This window comes from Micropterus salmoides, unplaced genomic scaffold, assembly GCF_014851395.1.
Source record: "Micropterus salmoides isolate LMB-PRFRI ecotype aquatic unplaced genomic scaffold, ASM1485139v1 Ms_hic_scaffold_5, whole genome shotgun sequence".
Lineage (NCBI taxonomy): Eukaryota > Metazoa > Chordata > Actinopteri > Centrarchiformes > Centrarchidae > Micropterus > Micropterus salmoides.
In genome coordinates this window covers 29,927,060-29,948,816 of record NW_024044237.1, presented here as the reverse complement: position 1 = coordinate 29,948,816, position 21,757 = coordinate 29,927,060, and the positions used below count along the sequence as shown (strand labels likewise).

Sequence of the window (21,757 nt, the reverse complement as noted above, 5' to 3'; positions counted from 1 at the left end):
AGAAACCTATGTTTTGATAAAAAAAAGACTTTGTGATGATATAACCAGGTCTGGAGAAAAGTTCAACAATATTTGGGGATCATTTTAAGTGGTCTGCATAAAGCTTTGGTTTTAAAAACTCCAATACGCAATGTTAAAGTTCAGCAAAATCATGACCTTCTCCTACAGTTATGATGCTACGTTGTGGTAACATCCTTGTTACCTCAAACCTGAAAAAACAGGTTTGAAAATAGCTTGAAAACAACTACTACTGGTCAAAACATTGACAGTCTAGGAAATCAACCTTCTCGTACCTATTTTCCCTTAATTTTCCACCGTCTGCAATTTCACTCTCTTTACTACTGTTTCTCATTTGTCAGATAGGTGGCTCTGCAATATTAAGATATTATATTAATTTACCCTAAACAACTGTAGTATAAATGTTAAAAAAATAAAGTTCATGGTCTTCTTGCTGTCCTGCAGCTGCCTGTTTTCATGTATAAAATGTATAAAAGGTCTGTTATCTGAGTATCCACAGTAAAGGTTAACCACACAATGTCAAGAATGTCTGAAATTGCTTGCTGCAACTAATGGCAGTTTAGTTTTACAAGGTCCAGGCAGAAAATAGCTGGAGGTGCTATGTATGAAATCCTTAAATTACAATATTTAATTACAATTACTACAGTTTAAAACATTGGCAAACTAGGAATTAATTATTGTGCTAGACTCGCTGCAAAATCTGCCAAATGCTTAAAATGTTCATCTAAAATGGGGGAAATGACAGCTGGAGCAGTAATAAAAAACCCTGAAGGCAGATGCAGTATATATTATAATTATTATACAAAAAAGCCAAGGAGAATAGAAAGGTGTAGATGAAATTGGAGCACTTGTACACAAAGTGTATTCTTAAATATATATATATGACCATTTGATATATGTCATACAGAGAGTAACTGTCATAAATTCTGTGGTATATTGTGGATTTTGTCATTTGTTTATCTTTGATTTGTTATTATTTATGTTACATTGACATTATGAAGAATTCTCACCATAGTAAACGAAAGCTTGCAGTGTGAATTCCCTGCGGATTATAATGACCAGGGCTTAGACTGAACACAAGTATGAAGGGTGCTACAGTAGGACTTTACTATACATAGCCAACAGCATGGGGGATGGGGAAGGCCAATGATTGCGTGTGTTTGAAACAGACTCAAAAGATGACCAGAGGTGTGTACAGTGTGTTTTTGCCTTTTAACATGTTTGCATGAGTACACTGAGAACACTGTAAAAGACAGAGGTGTAGCTTGCGTTTAATACCAGTGTATGTTTGCATGCATGTACACTGTTTGCAAGTTTGCACCATAAAATACACGTCTGCTTGCAAGCTGATATCCGCCTATTATTTCCTATGCGTGTCATCTATGTACATGTGTCATACTCACGTGATGACCAGTGAGGTGGAGAAGAGCAATGTTCCCAGCAGGCCACGCCGGCAGTCTGCGTTCTTCCTCTGGCGTTGGTGCATCTCGCCACCGCAGTTGTCACAGCAGCGGCACATGCAGAAGAAGAGGCCGACTATCGGCATCAGAACAGCGAACAGCAGGCCCACTGCCGCACATACTAAGAAGCCTATCTCATAGTAGATGGCCTAGAGTCAGCAGGAATGAAAGGAAAAATGAGATGAAGAACGGGGAGCAAATTATTTACGAAACACAATGGAGCAACGAAGTGAACATGAGAATGAGATGGAGAGAGAAAGGGGCGTGGGGGAGCAGAGGTGAGGAGGGGAAAGGTAAAAAAACAATAAGGAATAGGGTTTGTTGAGGGAAAATAGAATTGGATTGGGTGAGTTGGGGAGTGAGGGAGACAAGAAAGGATAGATTAATAGCGGTGTACAGGAGAAAAAGGAAGGACACACACAAGGAGGTAGAGGATAAAATGAGCAACAAATCTAAAAATATCTGGTAGGATCCCCCCCGGTGGAAATTCTCTCTACTCTTTGTCCAAAAGGGATTTGTGGATAAACAATAAACACATTGCATAACACTACTTACTGCTGGATAATCCTTTCTTTCTTATTCTTAAATACCACAAGCCTGTTCAATAATCAACTCCTTAACTACATTATTTCACAACATAAATGCCATGTCTCTTTTTCTTAAAATAATTTTTTCCCCACATCAATTTCCAACAAATTGCAATATGCACTGAGAGGATAGCAATGCATGAAGGATGATGGGAAAATACTCAAAGGAGTATTGCAACAGAGCCATCCACGTAGCCTTGTGGTGCCATTTTCCCACGGAAAGACAGAATTTCTGATGAAAAACCTGCTTCAATAGGAATGAACTACAAGGCAGAAAATCTCCATCTTAACAAGTACTTTAGACTTGTAATGAGTCATAAAGTACAGATTCTTCTTGAAACAAGCTAACAAATCCGCCCCTGGGGTGAGATAATGACACCTGTTTCAGTGCAGTTCATCCTTTTTAATAATTTTATTGCAGAAGTCTCAGTATCGCAAAACTAAGGGGCATCACACAGCCCGTTCGATTTTATTATAAGTTACACTTAAAAAACCACGTAATGCAGATGAAATTATCTCTTTGGCAGTGGCAGATTTCTATCACTTGGTCCACGATAGGATTTTAGGGACATTGTTGGGTGAATACCTTGCAACTCCAGCTTTACAAATGAAATGAAATAATTACATAGTCCTTTTTATAAAGTGAGAAATGTACAGCCTGTTCATCAAGTAATGCAGTCTAATATAACAACAGTTACCTTTTGTGAAGAACAATGTGTCCATCTCATTTATATAAATAAGAGTAGACCACATATTAGAAACCCTTCTGAGTATAACATAATTCAATTCATCATAAACTGCAGCTTCCAAAATGACTGAAGTTGAATCAACATTTCCCTAAAATTCAACATTATAATAATCATGAAGGGAAAACTTATTGTGCGACTTTTGTATTAGATTGCATTCGTTTTAGCTAGGCGTAGATAATAAATAGTAGTACTAGAAAATGGATAGTTGTCAAGCTCAAGTCATTTTTTGAAGAAGTACAGTTTTCACACGCACTTAGATAGAATCTGCAGTGAATAGTTAGTTTGTTAATACTAGAGGCTTGTTAGGGTTAAACAGTTAATAAGAGTGCAGTGAGGTCAGAGAGGGAGTAAATTGTGGCGAGGACAAGTATGATTAAAGTGCGTGGACCCGAGACCGTTAGTGCAGGAGTGAGCGGAGGAATGCTGACTCGTATAATTATATGAAAACTCTATATTCAGACAGTTTGATTGTGCTGTATGAATTGTGCTTTGTCTCTGAACAGTCAGCTGTGAAATCTACACATCCGTCATTACAAAGCCTCAATAATCCTTGACTTTGATTGAATATTAGAAATATTGAGAGAGTTAAAGGTGCTGCAGTTGGCAGGATCTTAGTAGAGCTTCCACCTCCTCTTGTCATGCATCACAGTGCTCCCACCTAATCTGCCCCTATCTAAACCACACTCCGCATAGGCTTTGGAAATTGGCGAAATTGAATAGGGGATTGGTAATTCCCACACCATATGTAACTTGTCACAATAATGTTCAACAGCTTCTTGTTATGAAAGGATCAAAGCAGGGCTGCTATCACTGCTCCTGAATGGACGAACTGCTCTCCCAGCTGATTTGTACAAATCTTAATCACCCTCAGTCAATGACCCTGCCTTCTCCAGCCACCTGCGGCTTTTGCTTTTTAACATGCAAGTTAAAAAGAAATGGCTTCTGAACATGACAGAGTATTCTTCTCTGATTCATTCGGAAATATCTGTGCACAGCTCCAAAAGCTTGTGTTTGGATGAGAGAGGCTCCTGGCTGTGTCAAAACCTGACCTTAAGGAATAAAAACATGGATGGTTTCAGGGTCAGTGGAAACTGAGAGAAAAGCAGAGACCAGAGAGTTTTGAAGATGTAGAGAAGCAAAGAAAGAAAAGAAGAGACACTGGGCATGTGTATGTATGTCCTATGTCATTTAAAAGCACCAATGTCAACCAAGTTGTTGAGGACATTGTGCAAATCTGAACGCTTGCATTGTCATTATGCTTCTGGGCTCTGCTTGTTACTGGGAGAATCTTCACAAAAAAAAGGTCAAAAATGTTTTATTTTTTTCCACCACCACTCTTCAAGGGCCTGCAGCTCTGACTATTTTTGGACTATAGCTTTGTCTTGGCAAGTGCCCAAAAGAAGAAGGTGACCTTCCAATAAGAACAAACTTTATGATGAGTTGGCAGCATGTCTGAGTGGTAAAGACAGACAATGCTGTAACTTTAATTAGGGCTGGACGATATGGCCAAAAATGTTATCACAATAAAAATATTTCATATCATTCGATATCAATAATTATCACGATAGATATCATTATTTCTTTCTTTCTGATTTTTTTAGTGAAAATTGAAGAAACAAGATGGTTAATTGATTAATAAAATATTGCGATAATTATCATTATTGTTTTATTGCCCAGCCCTACTTTAATCAGATTTAATCAAAGCAGCAGCCACAAGGCCTGCTGAAGTGTCCTCGAGCAAGAGGCTGTTACCCTAAACTGCTCATGGACTGCAAGCTAAATACCTGAGTTAGGGAAGCCACAGTGAATTAATTAACGTCAGGGTTCTCTGTGGGTTTTTTGGGGTTCTTATTCATTATTGTGGCTCAGATCCTATTTCTTGATAGTCCATTGGGTTGGACGTGGATGAATACCACTCACAAGAGACACATGATCATTCTCAATTACCGTATATCTCTTTTGTATCAAAGGTGAAGACTGCAATTCTGCAACCTCAGAAAAATCAGAAAGCCTTTGATCATAGCTGGACTATTTAAATCCACTGTATGCAGGCTTTTCATTCAAACCAAGATTACACCAGGCCTTTCACTGATTAGCTATCCTTCAACAGTCCACAGTCTGCAGCTGCTATACTGTTTTGGTTGATTGGTCTGCTTTGCATTCATTGGGCAATGACACACACAAGACATTTTCACTTTGATATGGCAGCTAGGTAATTGAACTCGTGTCAGAAAGAAATTTGGTGATGTATTACAAAACATCAAGGTAGCAGCTCCAGTATGAATGACATTGGAAAATATTCATGTATTGTCATTGTAAATCATGCATTTCTCAGGAGTGACCAAAAATCTGATTAACTCCTTATTACTTGTAAGGAAGCAATGGGATATACACGGAGAGGGCTTTTTTTTCGTGTGTTATTTCTTGAGTGATGCATTTTAAGCTCTTGGGAGGAAACATGTTTTTACAAAGCTGTGGCAGCGCTGCATAAAGTGTGTCACTGGTCCAGGTCACTGTGAGGAGATTTATAGTAGTAACAAGAGTTCTGTCATTCTGCAACATCAGCACTCAAAAGATCAAGTGTGTGTTCATGTGTGGCTCATCCTTGCTGTGGTTTGGGTGGCTATCAGCAGTTTTCAAAGCTATTCTGTCTGAAGATTTATGTTTATTCCCTGATATATATTTATTCAACATCCCTGCTTTATCATAAGGTTCTGTGTGGTAGTAATATTAACACAAATTGAGAGCTAAAGTCTTTGTCGTATGCCAAACCCATATTGATGTTTGTTTTTTTTCATCAGTTTGATATGGCTTTGACGGGAATGTGTTACATGCTTGTCCCCTAACAGGGCTAGCAAGTCCTCAGCAGCCAAGTTGGAAAACTAGAGTTAGGGCCATGATACTGGTGTAAAAGAATATTCCACATGGCCTGTTAAATGTATGAAATTCATTCCAGAGCACTAAAACTCTTCCTTGGTGATCCAGTCAGCATTGTTTCTCCTCCATGAAGATGAAAATATATATCTAATTCATGACATGTCTCAAAAGATACAGGAGCTACAATTTTAGCCAAGCTAACCTGGTGGTTGTGAGATGGATAGGATGGCTGGGTGAGAGTCCTAGGGCTGCACAACTAATCATTAATATTCCAGTGATGAAGATGGTTGAAATAAACAAAAATGTAGTAATATATCAACTAAAGTGTAACATAAAGTGATTTTAGGCAGCATTGTGCAACCCTGATGACTCTGGACAGTGGAGCATGGTGAGACAGGGAATGGGTTGCACTGTAAGTCCAGCGTGCAGACTTTACCTGAAGAGTCAGCACTACGTTCTCTGGCTGAGGGAGACCAGAGCAGATCAGATGAAGAGGGCATGCAGAAGACAAAGGCATTGCAGCGTCAAAGAAGGAGCAAAGCCACAAAACAAAAATATGTGGATGAAATACAACAACAAAAAGAGAAATCATAGAATTCAAAACTGGCATGCATATCCACATAGCTGCATATTGTAACACTGCACACACACGGACAGCAAATTCTCCCCACTAACTGAGAGGAAGGTACAGAGTGAACTCTCACCGTAGATCTGTCAAAGAACTAGAAAATGTCATTGGTTATCAAGGTTGTTCCTCATAAAAATTCAAATGGTATATCCCTTTCTAAATTCACGTTGTGCCAGAAGCAACCACCATTATTTTAGTAAAAACATGGACTTGCCTTGGCATGTAAAAGCTTTTACTGCCTTGCTGCAGAGAATTCAGGGACTACAGAGGATCTCAAAAGGTACAAGTCTTAAATTGTCATCATAAATTGTTATCAAAAATTGCTGCATCCAATCAGAAAAATACCCATAATGTAATAAGGTATAGAAAATCATCATTTAACACACTGACATACCTTTTGGTATTCCGTGTGAATGGCTCCAAACTTGTCCTTTGCCAGTTTGACAATAAGATCTGCAACGACACATAGAAAACAAACACAACATGAAGAAATATTGTTGTTTTTCTAAATCCAATGGTAATTGTATACAATTTAGCAAGTCACAAACAGATGCTGTGTTGCTGCCTTGGTTTACTCACATTGTTTACCAAATTTTACCACTAGGGTGTCACCAAAAATCAATCCTGTGAATTATTAGCTTGAAAATGGACACGAAACTTTTCTCACTCTGGTAAATACATGACAGCTATTCAATAATGATGTGTTCTCCCCTAAAGCAAAGCAAATTTTGATATGGAAAGTTTCCTCAGCCAACAGCAGGAAACCACAGTATATAGTTAATGTGAGAAATTGTTGCTGTCAAGCTGAAGCAGCAAGTTGACATCTTTGACATGATGGTGTCATGAAATCCAGAGCCAAACTCTGACACTGCAGTGTCCCTTCATCCCCATCTCTTCCCTCTGGGCTTAGACTGGGGCAAGTCTGAATGACAGGATCAGGAGCTCTTATTTTATTTATGGACTGACACCATGTTAGGATCCTGTTGATGTTGTTAATATTCTGGCTATTTTTGGATCTCAGAAGTACTCACAGTATAACTCAGGAAACTGATATTCTAGATGCAAAAGTCCTTATTAATTTTGCCTGTTAGTGTGACAGTTACAGATATTCATGAAACATTAATAGTTAAAATGTTAATGACAACTAGGTACTGCATAATACCCCTCTTTAATAGAAAAAAAAATGTTACAAAACTGCATTCATACAAATTTTGGATATAAACAAGTTCCAAACAACACAACAATGGGTTAAAAATCTGTTGCTCTTACCAGTAAGAGAGGCAGTAATGTTTAGATTTTTGAGAATTTGCTGAATATATGTAGCAGTTTAAATAATAATTTGAGTGATTTATGATCAATTATGGATCAGCTCAATGATACAAAACATTATTTTATTTCAAATTAGAAAAAGACCCAAACAAATCTCCTATAAAATACTGTACGTCTCTGTTCTCTTTCATATCTACACCTAGAGCAGAGCTAGTTGCAATTCATCATATAATGATGACAGAGACAGCAAGTCTTCTCAGAGGCACTTGGTTTCCCAAAATAAGATGCAAACGACACGACTTTTCCTCCTTCTGCAATGCAGCGTTTCTTTTTCTCTGAAGGAAGACCATATCCAGATGAATTGTTGACAAGAATTGTTTTAATTTATCACAAAACAGACCTATGATCCCTGCCCATTATTCAAAGCATGAGATTTGTATTAATATGAGCGTGCTTCAGGCTTATGCTTCACCTACTTATTACGGCTGTTTAGGAAGAGAGGAGCTTATCTTTTAAAGTAGTCATGCTTAATTGTCTTTATTTAAACATGTATTAATGTAGGATTATTTGACTAAAAGTGTGTTTTATTTTCCAGTCAGTCTTCCTCAAACTTCTACAATTCTGCACTTGACCTGCCTGGTACAACCACAGGTTTGTACTGGTTGTTACAGAGCTAGAACAGGTGCAGCATGAGTGCCTCGCTTAAGGGCAGTCTGATAGTTGTTACATTAAGCCAACAGATGAAGTTTGTGATTCTGCCAGAATCTTCACACAAATTCCCAGAAACAAAAGTCTGCTTTATAGGTCAACCTATGCCAGCGGTTTCTAGCTTCTAGGTTAGTTCTTCCACACCAGCTGTCGTCAGTCACAATTGTGCATTTCGGAGTGAGGTGTAAAATTGAGCCTATAATCTTTTCAATGGCTTTTGTGTGCGTTTCAAAGAAGCCCCTGAACTTGTGGTGAAGGTGTGTTTAAATTTCTTTTGTACCCATAAAGATACAACCTGTAACGATGGTAAACAAGATCTCAACAACGGCTCAATAAGCCCTCAGGCCTAAACATTGTAGTAATTTGTCACAAAATGAGATGACATCTTTTGGTATAATATCAGATTCAATAGAGAAGAATTAAAGGACAGAGAAACAGATCAATGACAAATTACTGTTCACCACTTCTTCCTAGTCTTTAAATCCGCATTATGGTGACATTTCCAAAGATCAGCTCAGTCTGAACCATCTGTTAATATAAATGCATATTAGGGTTGCAACTGCTGGTCACTTTCTTGATTAATTATCAAAATGTCAGAGAAAAGTCACAATTTTGTAGAGCCCATCTTCAGGTTGCTTGTTTTGTCAGAAAAATTGCCCAGGACCCAAACATTTTCCATTCCCTATCATAGAAGGCAAGCAGCACATCTGGTAGGTACGTAGGTACATTTATTGGCACAATATAACAGATTATATAATGACTGTGAGTCCATTCTCTACATAGCCGACAATATACATTAATACAGAAGCAATTTTAAAAATGGTAAGCAGAAATAAACAGTATTCAATAATCAATGGAGCAGTGCGGAGGGTGAATTTGAGTTTAAGAGCCTGATAGCTTGGGGGGAAAAGCTGCTCTGCAGTCTGGTGGTGCGACAGCTGAAACTTCTCTTCCCAGAAGGCAGCAGGGTGAACAGGCGGTTGCTGGGGTGGGTACTGTCCTTTAGTATGTCTGTCCTTTGGGCTTTTTGAGCTTTCTACACCATCTCTCATCTCTCACCAGAGATGAGAGATGACCATGTCAGGTTCTCTGTGATGCTGATTCCCAGCAACCTTAAACTGTTCACCTGCTTCACCTCAGCTCCACCGATGTAGACAGGAGTGTGTGTCTTTATCTCCTGTTTCATGAAAAAACAATGATCAGTTCCTTAGTTTTGCTGTTGTTCTCTGTGCATCACCACACAAGATTATCAGTTTCGTCCCAATATGAAGTCTCATCTGCGCAACTGGAGAAGCTGGAAATTGTGATTTTTTTTCCCTTTTTGCTTGAAAAATCACTTCAATCAGATCATCCAAAAATTCAACTAAGGGCTAGTTGTCAGAAGCAACCAAAGCGTAAGCACGACGACAATATCTTTTCTCTGAAACATCTGAAAATCATTTTAACATTAACCAAATTCACAGGAGACACTGTTGTCAGATCAGAACAACTGGAGTTGATCAACTCAGAGTGAGAGAGGAAAGAGAAGGCTGCCACTGAAGCAAATCTGAAAATATTGAATACTGAAGATAATTTAGAATAAATAAATGAATGAATAACTGACATTACCATAGAAACTGAAAAAAAATCAACAGGTTTAACTCAACACAGAAGAAAGTTTTTTCTGCCTTTGAGAAATGTTTGTCCGAATCCAATATCTAATTAATGAATGAACTTGAAACTACTAGGTTTACTCAGTCAAGAGGAAACACAAAGAATAAAAGAAGCAGTGGAGGATGGAGGAATATAAGATAGAGGAATGAGAAAGAAAGGACAGATCAAAGACAGCGGGATAAGAGAGGAGAAACATTTTGAGAGGTGAAAAGAGAGAAAAGCAGCAAGGAGAGAGGTTTCTACTGAGAGGTGTCTAATCCCTCTCTCCATGAACGAAAAGCTCACTTGATGCTCGATTCCACCCACGTTAATGCTGTCCTTCCCACTCTCTCTGCTGGCCCTCATCATTTTAAAAACGCACATAAGTGTATTTGTCAGGATGCCCTGACCTTTAACCCATCTAAACCAACCTGTTTGTCATGTTGACAATATCTTAATGATTCTCCATGAACTGTAAACTGCAAAATGCATACACATTATTGAAAATGTTGAGAGAATCAATGTATATGTAAATGCATCGCAGAGGCCAGCTTCAGTAGCTTCTCAGCTCTGAACCAAATCGAGGTAGAGGTTTTAGAGCAGATTTAATGACGCTTTGCAGGGAGCCCAAGATAAAGCAAAACCTGGCAAGATGAATTTTTCATCAATTTCATGAGAAGCGAGTCGCCCGCCCAGAGGAATCCAGCAGCTCTCTATCTCAGTTTGGCTGCCTGGTTTTAGAATAGCAGAGGAAGAGGCTACTTTGATGGCCATGAACAGGGGGGTATCACAGAGTACTGAATGCTTTCCTGGACCAGAACTTATATTGGTATTTTAATGAGTAGTAGTAATAGTTAGTATAGTTCCTCGTTTTGGTTCAAACTTCAGTAGAATATTTGGCTTTGCAGCATCATTTTAAAGTTGGTTTGGTTGTTTCTGCTGCCTAGTTTTAAACCAGGGCTTGTAAATAAAACATGAACTCAGCAAGCATGTTTATTGAACTGTGTGATCCAGTGTGATTTTAACAGCAGGGTGTCAAAATAAATCAGATTACAGTCCATGTAACCTTAGATTAGCATTTACATGCATTTGTCTGCACCCTTTCCCTTAATTTAACTTATATTATGTAATATATACGTGTTCATCCTGGCTAAGAACACATAACAAGATAGCTCAATATGGCACTTAGCCCCTAACTGATTCTTTATGCTTGGATTTCCTGCTGTCTGCCATATATCAGAAGGTGGGTTTTTTTGCCCCCTATAATTGGTTCAAAATATGCAAACACACAGCTCACATGAGGACTGAAACCAGGGCTGGACTGGGACAAAAAAAATGAAAAATAAATCAACCCTGGCATTTTTGGCCAATACACCATCCTTCCATTTAAGGGCTCAGATCAGGGGTGTGACAAAACACTTAGCCCATGAGATGCAACATTGCACAAGACTGGGGCCATGAAAACAAGACAAGAATATATTTTAATAGACCTATTATTTAGAAAAAAAAATGAATAGTTGATAGGGGGGTCTGGGGGTCCTTCCCAGAAGATTTTGAGCATTAAACACTTAATTTCTTACATTCTGGGGACATTTTCTGCACCAGGGAAGCACAAAATTCAGGTGGCAGATGACAATTCACAATATAAAAATATAATAGAATATTATGCAGTAATCAGTAACTTATTGTTTTTAGCCTAGGTAATTCTTTTTGGACAACACAGTTTTCTTCTATATTTACAATGCATTGCAGGCTTATTGTGCAAATAAACCTTTTATTTGTCAATTAACATTTCTTGGTGCAAGCTATTTTTCAGAACATTTTTAACAAATGCTTTAAATAGTGGTGGGTAGCCTACATGTCCCCAGTGTAAATGACCCCACCTCCCTGCTCCCTCCCTACAGGTTGAGCTACTCCATGCTTACCGCTTACCTCCACTCTCCTGCTCTCTCGCCCTCATTTCTGTCACTTTGCTCCGCTGTCTCATGCCTCCTCCTCTGTCTGGCAGTGGCCACGGCTCTCCTTTACTCCTTCAAGTGCCTGTGCCTGCACTATGTCGGGTACTGCAGCTGACTGCGGCTCTGGTAGCAAACATATCGGTTGTTTTCGCACATTTCGCGGCATCCGTCTTTCTTTTTTGCATAACGCAAGAAACTGAGAGCAGATGGGGTGGGGGCTAGTAAGAGATGTGATTGGCCTGGCAATGTGTTAGTATAGAAAATTACCCGATGGGCCGCTGGCCATGCTCTTTGGGCTGATCGTTGGCCCACAACAGTTATATAAATACATAATTTACGCTACACCTGCCCCAAAGGTGTGTCAGCCCACTAGGCATTTGTCCTATATGCCAGATTAACAGTCCAGCCTGATTTAAACCTGCAATAGGCCAAGAGCAACAATTCGAGAGCCACTTAAAATCTTTTCATTTAAACACTACATCATAGCTACTATTTATACTAGAGCCCAACCGATGTTATCGGCCGATAAGAGCTAATTGCATTTAATTGGCATCGAGTTTATACGCAGCATTTAGAAACACGCAGACGGCTGTGTGAGCAGTGAGTCTGTCTTTTGTCAAGTAAATTACATAACTTTAATAATTATAATAAAAACAGACCCAGTCACTTCTCCTCTTCTGAAAACATTCATGACTTGCTAACCCTCCCGTTTTTCACTGACATCTCCCGGCTTCCTACCAGCTCACAGCAGTTTAATGTTACGGTAGCTGGGTGTTGAAAGCTGCTGATAGACGTAACTGTAGATTTATTTCAAACAGTGTGGCAGTTCTAGCGAACGGTCCACATTTGTCCCTAGTTCATCACTTCTAAATATTCTCTAAAATCACGTAACGTTACAGCAGCTAACGCTGCACGTTGCTAAATTAGCCACAAAGCTAATGCCGTGTTTATCAGTGGAGGAGCGCTAACGTTAATGAGCCGTTTAACTATAGTTTCTGACTTATTCTAAATATATCTGCGGGCCGCCTGTCTGCAGTTAGTCGGTGTGTCTGACATGAATAAACCAGAGTGGACATGTAAATAAAATGAGCTGAACAAGAATCTAAACACGGCTTCCTGTAGCTCCTCTTTTTGTCAGAGACGTAACGGCTCTGGTTGTAGTCATAACGTTAGTTAAATGAAATCTCAATGTTGCAGGTCCTCGTTGTAGACATTCCTGTAGTATTAGATGCATTCAACAGCAGCTCACTGGATCCTAGACGGCATGATTTATACCGATGGTGGTTAAATGGTTTCACGTGGCTTTGGTTAGAATTAAAGAGTGCTGTAAAGGGATGAACTGGATGTGAATGTGCTACATTGAAATTATGGAAGATTATGTGTAAAGTGAAATACACATGCTTATCCTCTCTCACTCTCTCTGCTTACAGATGGCTGAAAAAGTTGCGCAATCTGGATAAATACACAGCTTCCTCAATCTTTATGCACACCCTTTTCACTTTAAAGGACAACATTATAAACCTTATACATCCACCTTTTGAGTGTCAATCACTGTATTTTTTAAGTCATACCATAATTTAACATGGTCTAAAATTTAATTAAAAAGATATTCAATTGTAATTTGAATATATCTGGATTTGGGACTACTGGTCAAACAAAACTAACAAATCACCTTTGGGAAATTGTGACATTGTGGCATTTTTCACTACTTCCTGACGAACAATTCACCAAACGATTAACTGATTAATCTACCCTTATTTTGTTGATTAAACAGTGATGACATAGTTACATATTCATTATTGAACAGTTATTTGCAGCACTACAAAAATTTAAAACATCTACAGAAGTAGAAGTTGGTAAAAGAAATTGACAGTGGCCATGTAATGTATTTGCATACTTCCATGGTTACTGTATACTGTACCATAAGGCATAGTAATTAATTTGTTAATTAAGAAAATACAAGAGAAAAACTATCACAGCAAACAAAGTGTGATGTGTGACTGGTAATCCTCCCAGCAGCCCCTCTGGGTGCGGTGGGAAATAAGGCGATTAGTACCGTGGATTAAATGATTTGAAGAAGTGTTCAAGCCCACGCCTTTAGTGACTGAAAACAATAACACGCATGTCTATCTATGCATTAACTGTCTATAGGAATTTACGGCACCAAAGGCTCCTGTTGGTGAAACCTACACAATGGCTTTTAGCTACACAACCACCTACACCACATTCTGTTTTTTAAAGAAAAATCATGAATAGCAGCTAAGAGCGGAGGCCGTGGCACTCCATGGAGAGACACTTTATAATGTAGCTTTGTTGCCACTGTCATCAAAAGCAATGTGACTCTACGTAATGGCTTTCATTTTATGTTTGCTTATCTTTGTTCAGCTCGTTGTCTTTGTGTAACTTTATATTTACATAAATACTCATCAGTCTGGGATGGGAACAGGGATCTTTCTGTTATGAGACGTTCAATGTAACCAATAGGGCTGCAACAGTTAATTGAATAATTTATTAGTTGTCAACTATTAAATTAATCGTCAACTATTTTGATAATTAATTAATCTGTTTGAGGTAAACTTCTCTTATTCCAGCGTCTCAAATGTGAATATGTTCTGGTTTCTTCGCTCCTCTGTGACAAGAAACTGAATATCTTTGGGTTGTGGACAAAACAAGACATTTGAGGTCGTAATCTTGGGTTTGGGAAACACTGATCAACATTTATCACATTTTTAGACATTTTATGGACCAAATAACTAATCGAAAATTGGACATTATGTGGTTGTTATTGAAGCAAATTAGTTTTGACTGTTTAAAGCTTTCAAAGAGGCTTAAAGAGGTGGTATTATGCTCATTTTCAGGTTCAAAATCCTATTTAGAGGTTGTACCTGAACAGGTTTACATGGTTTCATTTTCAAAAAAAACACCATATTTTTTGTCATACTGCACATTGCTGCAGCTCCTCTTTTCACCCTATGTTGAACACTTCGTTTTAGCTATGGAGTGATGCATCTTGCCTCTACATGATCTTTGTTGGGTGTTGCACATGCACAGTTCCTAGTTAAGGACTACTAGCCAATCAGAAGCAGAGAAAGGCAGGTCAGCGAAAAGACGGTAAACAGCTTCAATTCAGCTGTAGGCTACATGTTGCCGAACAGCTTGGCAATTTGGACTGGAGCAAGAGTTTCAGAGTGGTGAGTTATTAATCTGTAACAAATGTGTCTTTCATCCATAAAGTTTTAACTGAGCTCTGTCTCTACATCACAGTAACAACTTCATGTCCATTGACTGCCTGGAGGGTAGCTAGTGTTTGGAAGGGAGAGGAGAGGCAGCAGGCGGACGTGTTGTCACTGTGTACTGCATCTCACAGTTTTTCCACCTGTGTTTTTGAGGGCGCGTTGGACTAATCGCTCGGACGAGCATTATGACACGTATTTTCTTGTGACATCACAAGAAAGCGGAAGTAAAGGCTGGACCACAAACGAGCTGTTTTCAGGCAGTTCAGAGCAGAGTTTTCTGTGGGAGATTAGAACTCCCTTTGGGGTGGACTTTGGGCTTTTTCACTTTGCAAACCCATTACATGCACAAAAAAGGTTTATACCTCAATAAAAGGACAGGGAAAAAGCCAAAAAGCACAATGCCACCTCTTTAACCTGCACAAACTATTCAGTAATATCATGTTACAAACATTCTATGGAAAGCCAATAACCTTGTGGGCGATTAAAGCCTTTTTCAAATAAACGTCACACAAAATAGGTCCAATTGACAATGAAGCTGCCTGGTGGGGGTGAGACAAGAGTGTTAAAGGTTGTAAAAAGCACTTTCCCACTAGAATACCGAAAAGAAAATACATTTTTACTGAACCTAGGTTTTACCCTTTCACTTCTCCTCCACCTGCAAAAATGCAAATGTAAATGCAAACAAAATGATCTTTGTGTTAGGCTATGTGTGATGCTCATTCAGATGGTATCTTCATCTTGATAAACTGTCAGTGCTGATATATCGAAAGACAGCAAACATTATATCAGCAGTGTGAATATACTATGTATGTACTGATAAATTTTGGTAGAAGTCTTATAAATATTTCACTTTTGAAATTCAGATTGAACCAATTAAATCCACTTTGCAAGCTGTGTGGAACATCGCTTTGTTTAGGGTTTAGGCCAGCTCACTGTGGATATCACGTTGATATAAAGCTTGTTAAATACTGTTTAATACAGTTTGAAAAACAATATTTTGAACACATAAAATTAACAAATATTGATGAGGTCCACCTAAAAGAGTCTCCACCAATTTAGCATTGCACTTCTATAAAATTAAAAAAATCTAAATCAATGCAGCAGAACTAGAGATATCATCTTTTTTTATTGTACACAGCCTTATTTCTTGTCAAAACCCGGTGCCTACATTACCCACAATGCAACTTATCTGTACCCCGCACCCTGAACAGAGCACACAGTGCACAGGTGAGAGGAGAGGTGTGAACAGGTGGGAGGTTCATTTAAATTAGGCAACACAAAGAGTTGTGAGCATTTTTGGGGAAAATGTGTCGTGAGATATTGCATTGAGAATAGACATCTCAGAACAACGGCTGTTTGTGTCACAACTTCAATCTGCTGCGGTTTCGGTGATTTAATCAACAAGAGTGAAGTACTTGAAACAAATGTGCAGCAACAGCAGAATAATGCTGAAAATTTTAATTTAAATAAACCATTAAAAAAAATTACTTTCAATTCAACTCTTTTAATGACACCCAGCCAGTTGATGTTTTTAGAACGGCATGTAAGCAGTAACGTCTATAAATCAGTCTGCATTATCTACATTAATATGGGCGATTCTTACAGTATCTTGTCCATAGCTAATTTATACTGTATGAAAAGGCCTCTATAAAATAACTACTCACACCTCACGTGAGATGGGTCTGTTACAAGTCAGTATTCTGCCTGTTTATGTAGGACACATCAGATTAAAGGAGTTATTGTGCATCACTGCCTCCTTCCAACTTAGAAAAACGTACTGTCTAAGATATGATGTAACCATTTGCAATGGGAAATACAATGGAATTACAATTGAAAAGGTGTCAGATTGATGTGATCATGTAAACTGCTTCACCAAACCATTTTTTTGTTTTATTATTAATTTTTATCATTACTATAATAATTAGCTGTTAAAAAAAAAAAAAAAAAACAAAAAAAAAAACACACCATCTGCCTGTGGCTGCAGATTTGAGGTGTTGTGTGTTCACATTATGCTGCTCTGCACCAACCAGACAACAATGTGATTTCCTGGAGAAACGTCTTTTTGATTGGCACAGCTGTTTCAGAAAGATGAGACTAGTGATGTGACCGGTGAGCGTATTTATTAATGACCCTCTGATTTATATTCAACTTCACCCAGCCATTTTTCACTAAAAAATAACAGGTACACTTGGAGACGTCCACACAGTCCGTGTGTTCTTCACTTGTCATTGTGCTTTTGCTGCGATTACAAATGGTCTTAGGTGGACAATTTTTCAATGGTGACACTCCTAAATTACCTTGACTGCGTTTTGCTGTACTGTCATTTCTTGTTACTTATTAGATTACAATATACACTGATATACCTGCAATTACATATAAATACAGTATATTGGCAAGATTTTTTGGTCTAGCTCAATTTTATAGTCTATAGTATAGTATAGTTAATACAGCATGCAGTCATTTCTGCTTTACAGTAAGTGCAGTTAAAACATCCACCAGGAGTACTGCAGAAACTGGAATGGGAGTGGAGCAAATCTTGACAGAGGAGACAGAAAGCAAGTCACAGATATGCTGCTGTGACTTGCAGACGTGCACTGCTTACTACTAGACACTGTTAATGCTGCTGGTGTAAGAATTGAAGCTGATTTTATGTCTTAAGTTGCTCTGCATAAGAACATAAGCTAACAGCTGAAATGGAAAAGCAGAACATGTAAAAGAGGAAGAGACAGAAGGAAAGACTGCCGAAGGGAAAAAAAGATCTGGAACAGGCTGAGACAGATGGACAAAGAAAAACAGCAGAGAGAAAGAGTCAGGGGGAGGTATAAATGGATAGAGTGTGAAAACTAATGGAGAAGAGAAATGGCAGGATAGATGGATAGAGAAAGAAATTGATACATAGATATGTAAACAGATGCATAAATGATAGGTTAGGTGGAAAGACTTAGATAAGATAAGTAAGTCATGGAAACTAGGCCTTTGATGCTCTTGGGACTGGCTGTGCAGTATTTACTGTTGGCTGTGTGGCAGGCAGAACCTACATGAACTACTCAAAAAAAAAGGGGGATGAGGGGGGTGATTCCAATCAACTTGCACTAAAAGCCACCAGCCGAATCAACAAAACTCTAATATTTCTCCTACTAAGCCCCGGCAGTCGTCTGTGACAACACCCGTTGCTAACAGGCTTATTAAAAAATAAAAAAATAAAAAAAGTAAGTAAGCCTGGCCATGAGATACACTTCCACACCACAAAACTTCATTCAGCCCTGCTCGGCTTGTAAGGCGTACGGTGTAACAAAGCAGGCAGCCAGTTGGGGATTTTTCCTGAACAGAGGGACGCTGTTGCCAACTACATGGATTCTCCCTCACAAAGTTATCTGAGGGCACACACACAAATGGAAGAGAGCTTTATGTTAAGAATTACATTCAGCAGGAGTTGTAACACTACTGCAGACAGGGAACTTTGCTTGGCCTCTCCGTCGCTTAAGTGTCATAAACTGGGATTTTTGCTGTTGCCCTCATTTTTTTACACTCCAGTGTAGTAACATTAGAACGACATTTAAGCTCTTCAGCTTTTTTAGCCAAGCGACAACCTTCAGGGCTAAAATATTAATCCAAAGCAAAAAGTTCCAGTTCCTCAAATGACCACTTGAGGGTGGCTCCAAAATTGAGGTCATCTCCATAGACCCCATGTTAAAATGCCCAACATTACAGCATAAATAAACATGTTTACAGCCTGGTACAAAAAAAGCAGTCGTCAGTTTAAATGATATTAAGGATTAAAGTTATGCATAATTCAGTGTGTGGCTACTTATAGTGATAGGTTGGTGCCGTCACAGGTGACCAGCTATGTAGCTAGCCGCCAGCTAGCTCCACCCCTGGTCCACATCTTTGCCCATGTTTGGATTAGCTGTGAGCACTGCCAAGACGGTGGCAGCCAGAGCCACCACACCGAACTTCACAATTCCTCTTGAGAACCCTTAGTAACCAAGACTAAAAGAAAGGTGCACCGGTGAAAGAAAGTCAAACTCAAAATAGAACAATCACCACCTATGCTGTTCAGCATGTAAAACAAAGTGCAGAACAATGTCACTACAGCACTTAGAACTCAGCGACCAAAACAGAAATGAAATTAAGCAAAAGAAAATTTCCACTTGTCATGCCATTATGTTTTGCTGTTAAGTCATTTTAGTGCCCAGAATAACTTTTGACACCTTCAGGAAGTGTCAATGGGCCTCTGGCTGTGATCAGACACATGGCTTTTCTCAAGGTGCTGCTGTAAATCACTAGTAACAGAAGGAGCTAAAACCATGCAAGGAGCATTTCTTCATCCTTGTTGCTATGCAACAGGAAAGTTTTCAGTGTTTTTAGGTAATGGCTTTGGCATTTTTGTGTTTACAAGAAGTCTTTACTAGAGAGTTCAAAGTGAAGAAAGACAATTAAGATTGAGAGAGAGAGAAGAGATTTATGTAACAAAAGTCTTTAGCCTGATGATCTATATAGGTATACCACAACTCAAACTGAGCTACAAGGCTCTCAGCTTAAAAGCTGATGATACACAGAGCAACTTTTAGAGCAATGTTCCGGTCAATGGTAATGAGTAAAGATTACTACCGTAATCCCCTTCCCCCACTGCTATCTGTTCAAAACATTGTCGGACTTGCCACCAGCAAGATTGCCCAGCAACATTACTCAAAAAGTTGCCTACATATTCAATGAAGGGAGTCCACACTCTAATCTTTTCTAGCTGAAGTAAAGATAGCATCTCCTGAAGGGTAGGCATTTATTAGATTTCCAATTCATTAAGATTACCCTACGTGTTATGAGACTACAGAATGCTACTGCTCTCTTTTGTGTACTTGTGGTATGTATTTCCAAGGGTGTGACTCCAAATATAGCAGTGAGTGGATTGGGTTTGAGGAATGTGTTGCATAAAGCTGAAAGGCAGTCAAATATGGAGGACCAGAAATCAAGTAGGGAGGGACATGACCAGAACATGTGACCTAATGACAGAGTTTCCACATCTAGGACAGATGGGTATATTTTAACTAGCCTGTCATTGGAGTAATGTTCTCTGTGAAATACCTTGAATTGTATCAGTCCATGCCTTAGACATATAGAGAAATTTCCAGGTCCCTTTCCCAGGCTTCACATATTTTAGTGTGTGTTGGAGGATCTATATTATGTATGATATTATACGTCTTAGAGATCAAATCTCTGTTCCATGGATTCAGATTTAATAGATCATATACTAAGTTTTTATTTGGCGGCTTGGGGTAAGTAGGTAAATATTTGTAGGCAAAACTGCGGGCGTGGAGATATCTGAAAAAGTGAGATCTTGGAATATTAAGATCTCTAACTAGGGCTTAGAAGGACAGAAAACACTTCTCATCAAATAGATCATCGAAGAAAGACTACTCAGAAAGCCTGTTTGAAAGACTTGGAAATTGACCAACAATGAAAAGAGACCATTGGTTGCATTACTAGAGACTAAAAACTCAAGATATCTCAGCCTCTGCTGTTTAGTTTTTGACCGTTTTTTTAGGCTGTGTGAGTCTGTCACCAAACTCCATAAAGTTGGGGGACTGAGGGGGTTGGTAACAACTATCCATAAACTGACACAAACACATGGATGACTCCCCTTAATGGATACGAAGGTAAGTGCAGCTTGTGCTGTTAAAACTGTTGGAGCCACCTTAATTTCAGTGTAACTTCTGCTGACAGACCACAGGGAAAAGACCCTCTGAGAGGCTTTTTCCACAGACTAGTTACTGATGGGATGAGTAAATAATACAGATGCATCTTGGAAAGAGTAGATATATTTACACCTTGTTAACATCTGGCTTTAATGTGTGTCAAGTCTCCTCTGGTTTGAGCAATTGGATTTCAATCCATCTCGGATGTATTTACACTTTTGTGATATCCTGTAGCTATCTGATCCACCCAGTTTCATGTGTGGAACATGTTATCATATATTAAAGCTGTTTTACTTTACCCAAAATGTGTTACATCCAAAACACAAGGAAAACAGTCTGGGCGAGATGTGTACTTGGAAAATAACTGACAAGAGTAGGTATACTCCAAAAAGCAACCTGTGTAATTGCAGCCTAAAGCCTAGTTCACACTACACGATTTTTAGCCCGATTTGCCGCTCGGCGAGCTCGGCGACTGTCAGGCTGTGATCGGTGGGTAAATCAGCGGTCGATCGGCAGTCGCCAGTCGTTATGCTCGATCTAGTCAACGACGCATCAAAACGGCTCCCTGACACATTTCTGACACAGCGCCGATGTCAGCCAGATATCTAGCATGCCGAGTCGGCCAACTCGACATCCACATCTAGTCAATGAGAGCAAGCAGCTGCTTTTTCACTGCAAACACTTTTTACTCCCCTCAGCTCTCTCTGTAGCTCAGACAATCCCTGCTACCTGCGTGTGCTAATCCATTATTTCACCCGTATTTTTTATCTTTATAATTGGTATCTTTATAATAACAAACAACAGCTGTTCTATCTGCAGGTTCACGTCATTTTCCATTTCACCCGTGTTTTCTTGACAAAAAGTGGTTTGAAGACCAGCGTCAGGCAACACAGCTGCCGTCAGCTTGTGTAGCGTGTGACCCCTGTCACCAATCAGTCACAT

At 39.0% G+C, this 21,757-nt stretch overlaps 1 protein-coding gene across 1 annotated transcript in view; it reads right to left on the bottom strand.

Annotated features, from left to right (window-relative positions):
- Window positions 1-21,757, bottom strand: part of prom1a (prominin 1a) — a gene marked incomplete in the record, with an annotated part of 146,107 nt that overhangs the window by 104,623 nt on the left and 19,727 nt on the right. Inside the window, 2 exon segments of the mRNA XM_038699126.1 lie at window positions 1,422-1,627; window positions 6,714-6,772. Of these exon segments, the coding sequence (XP_038555054.1) occupies window positions 1,422-1,627; window positions 6,714-6,772 (265 nt within the window).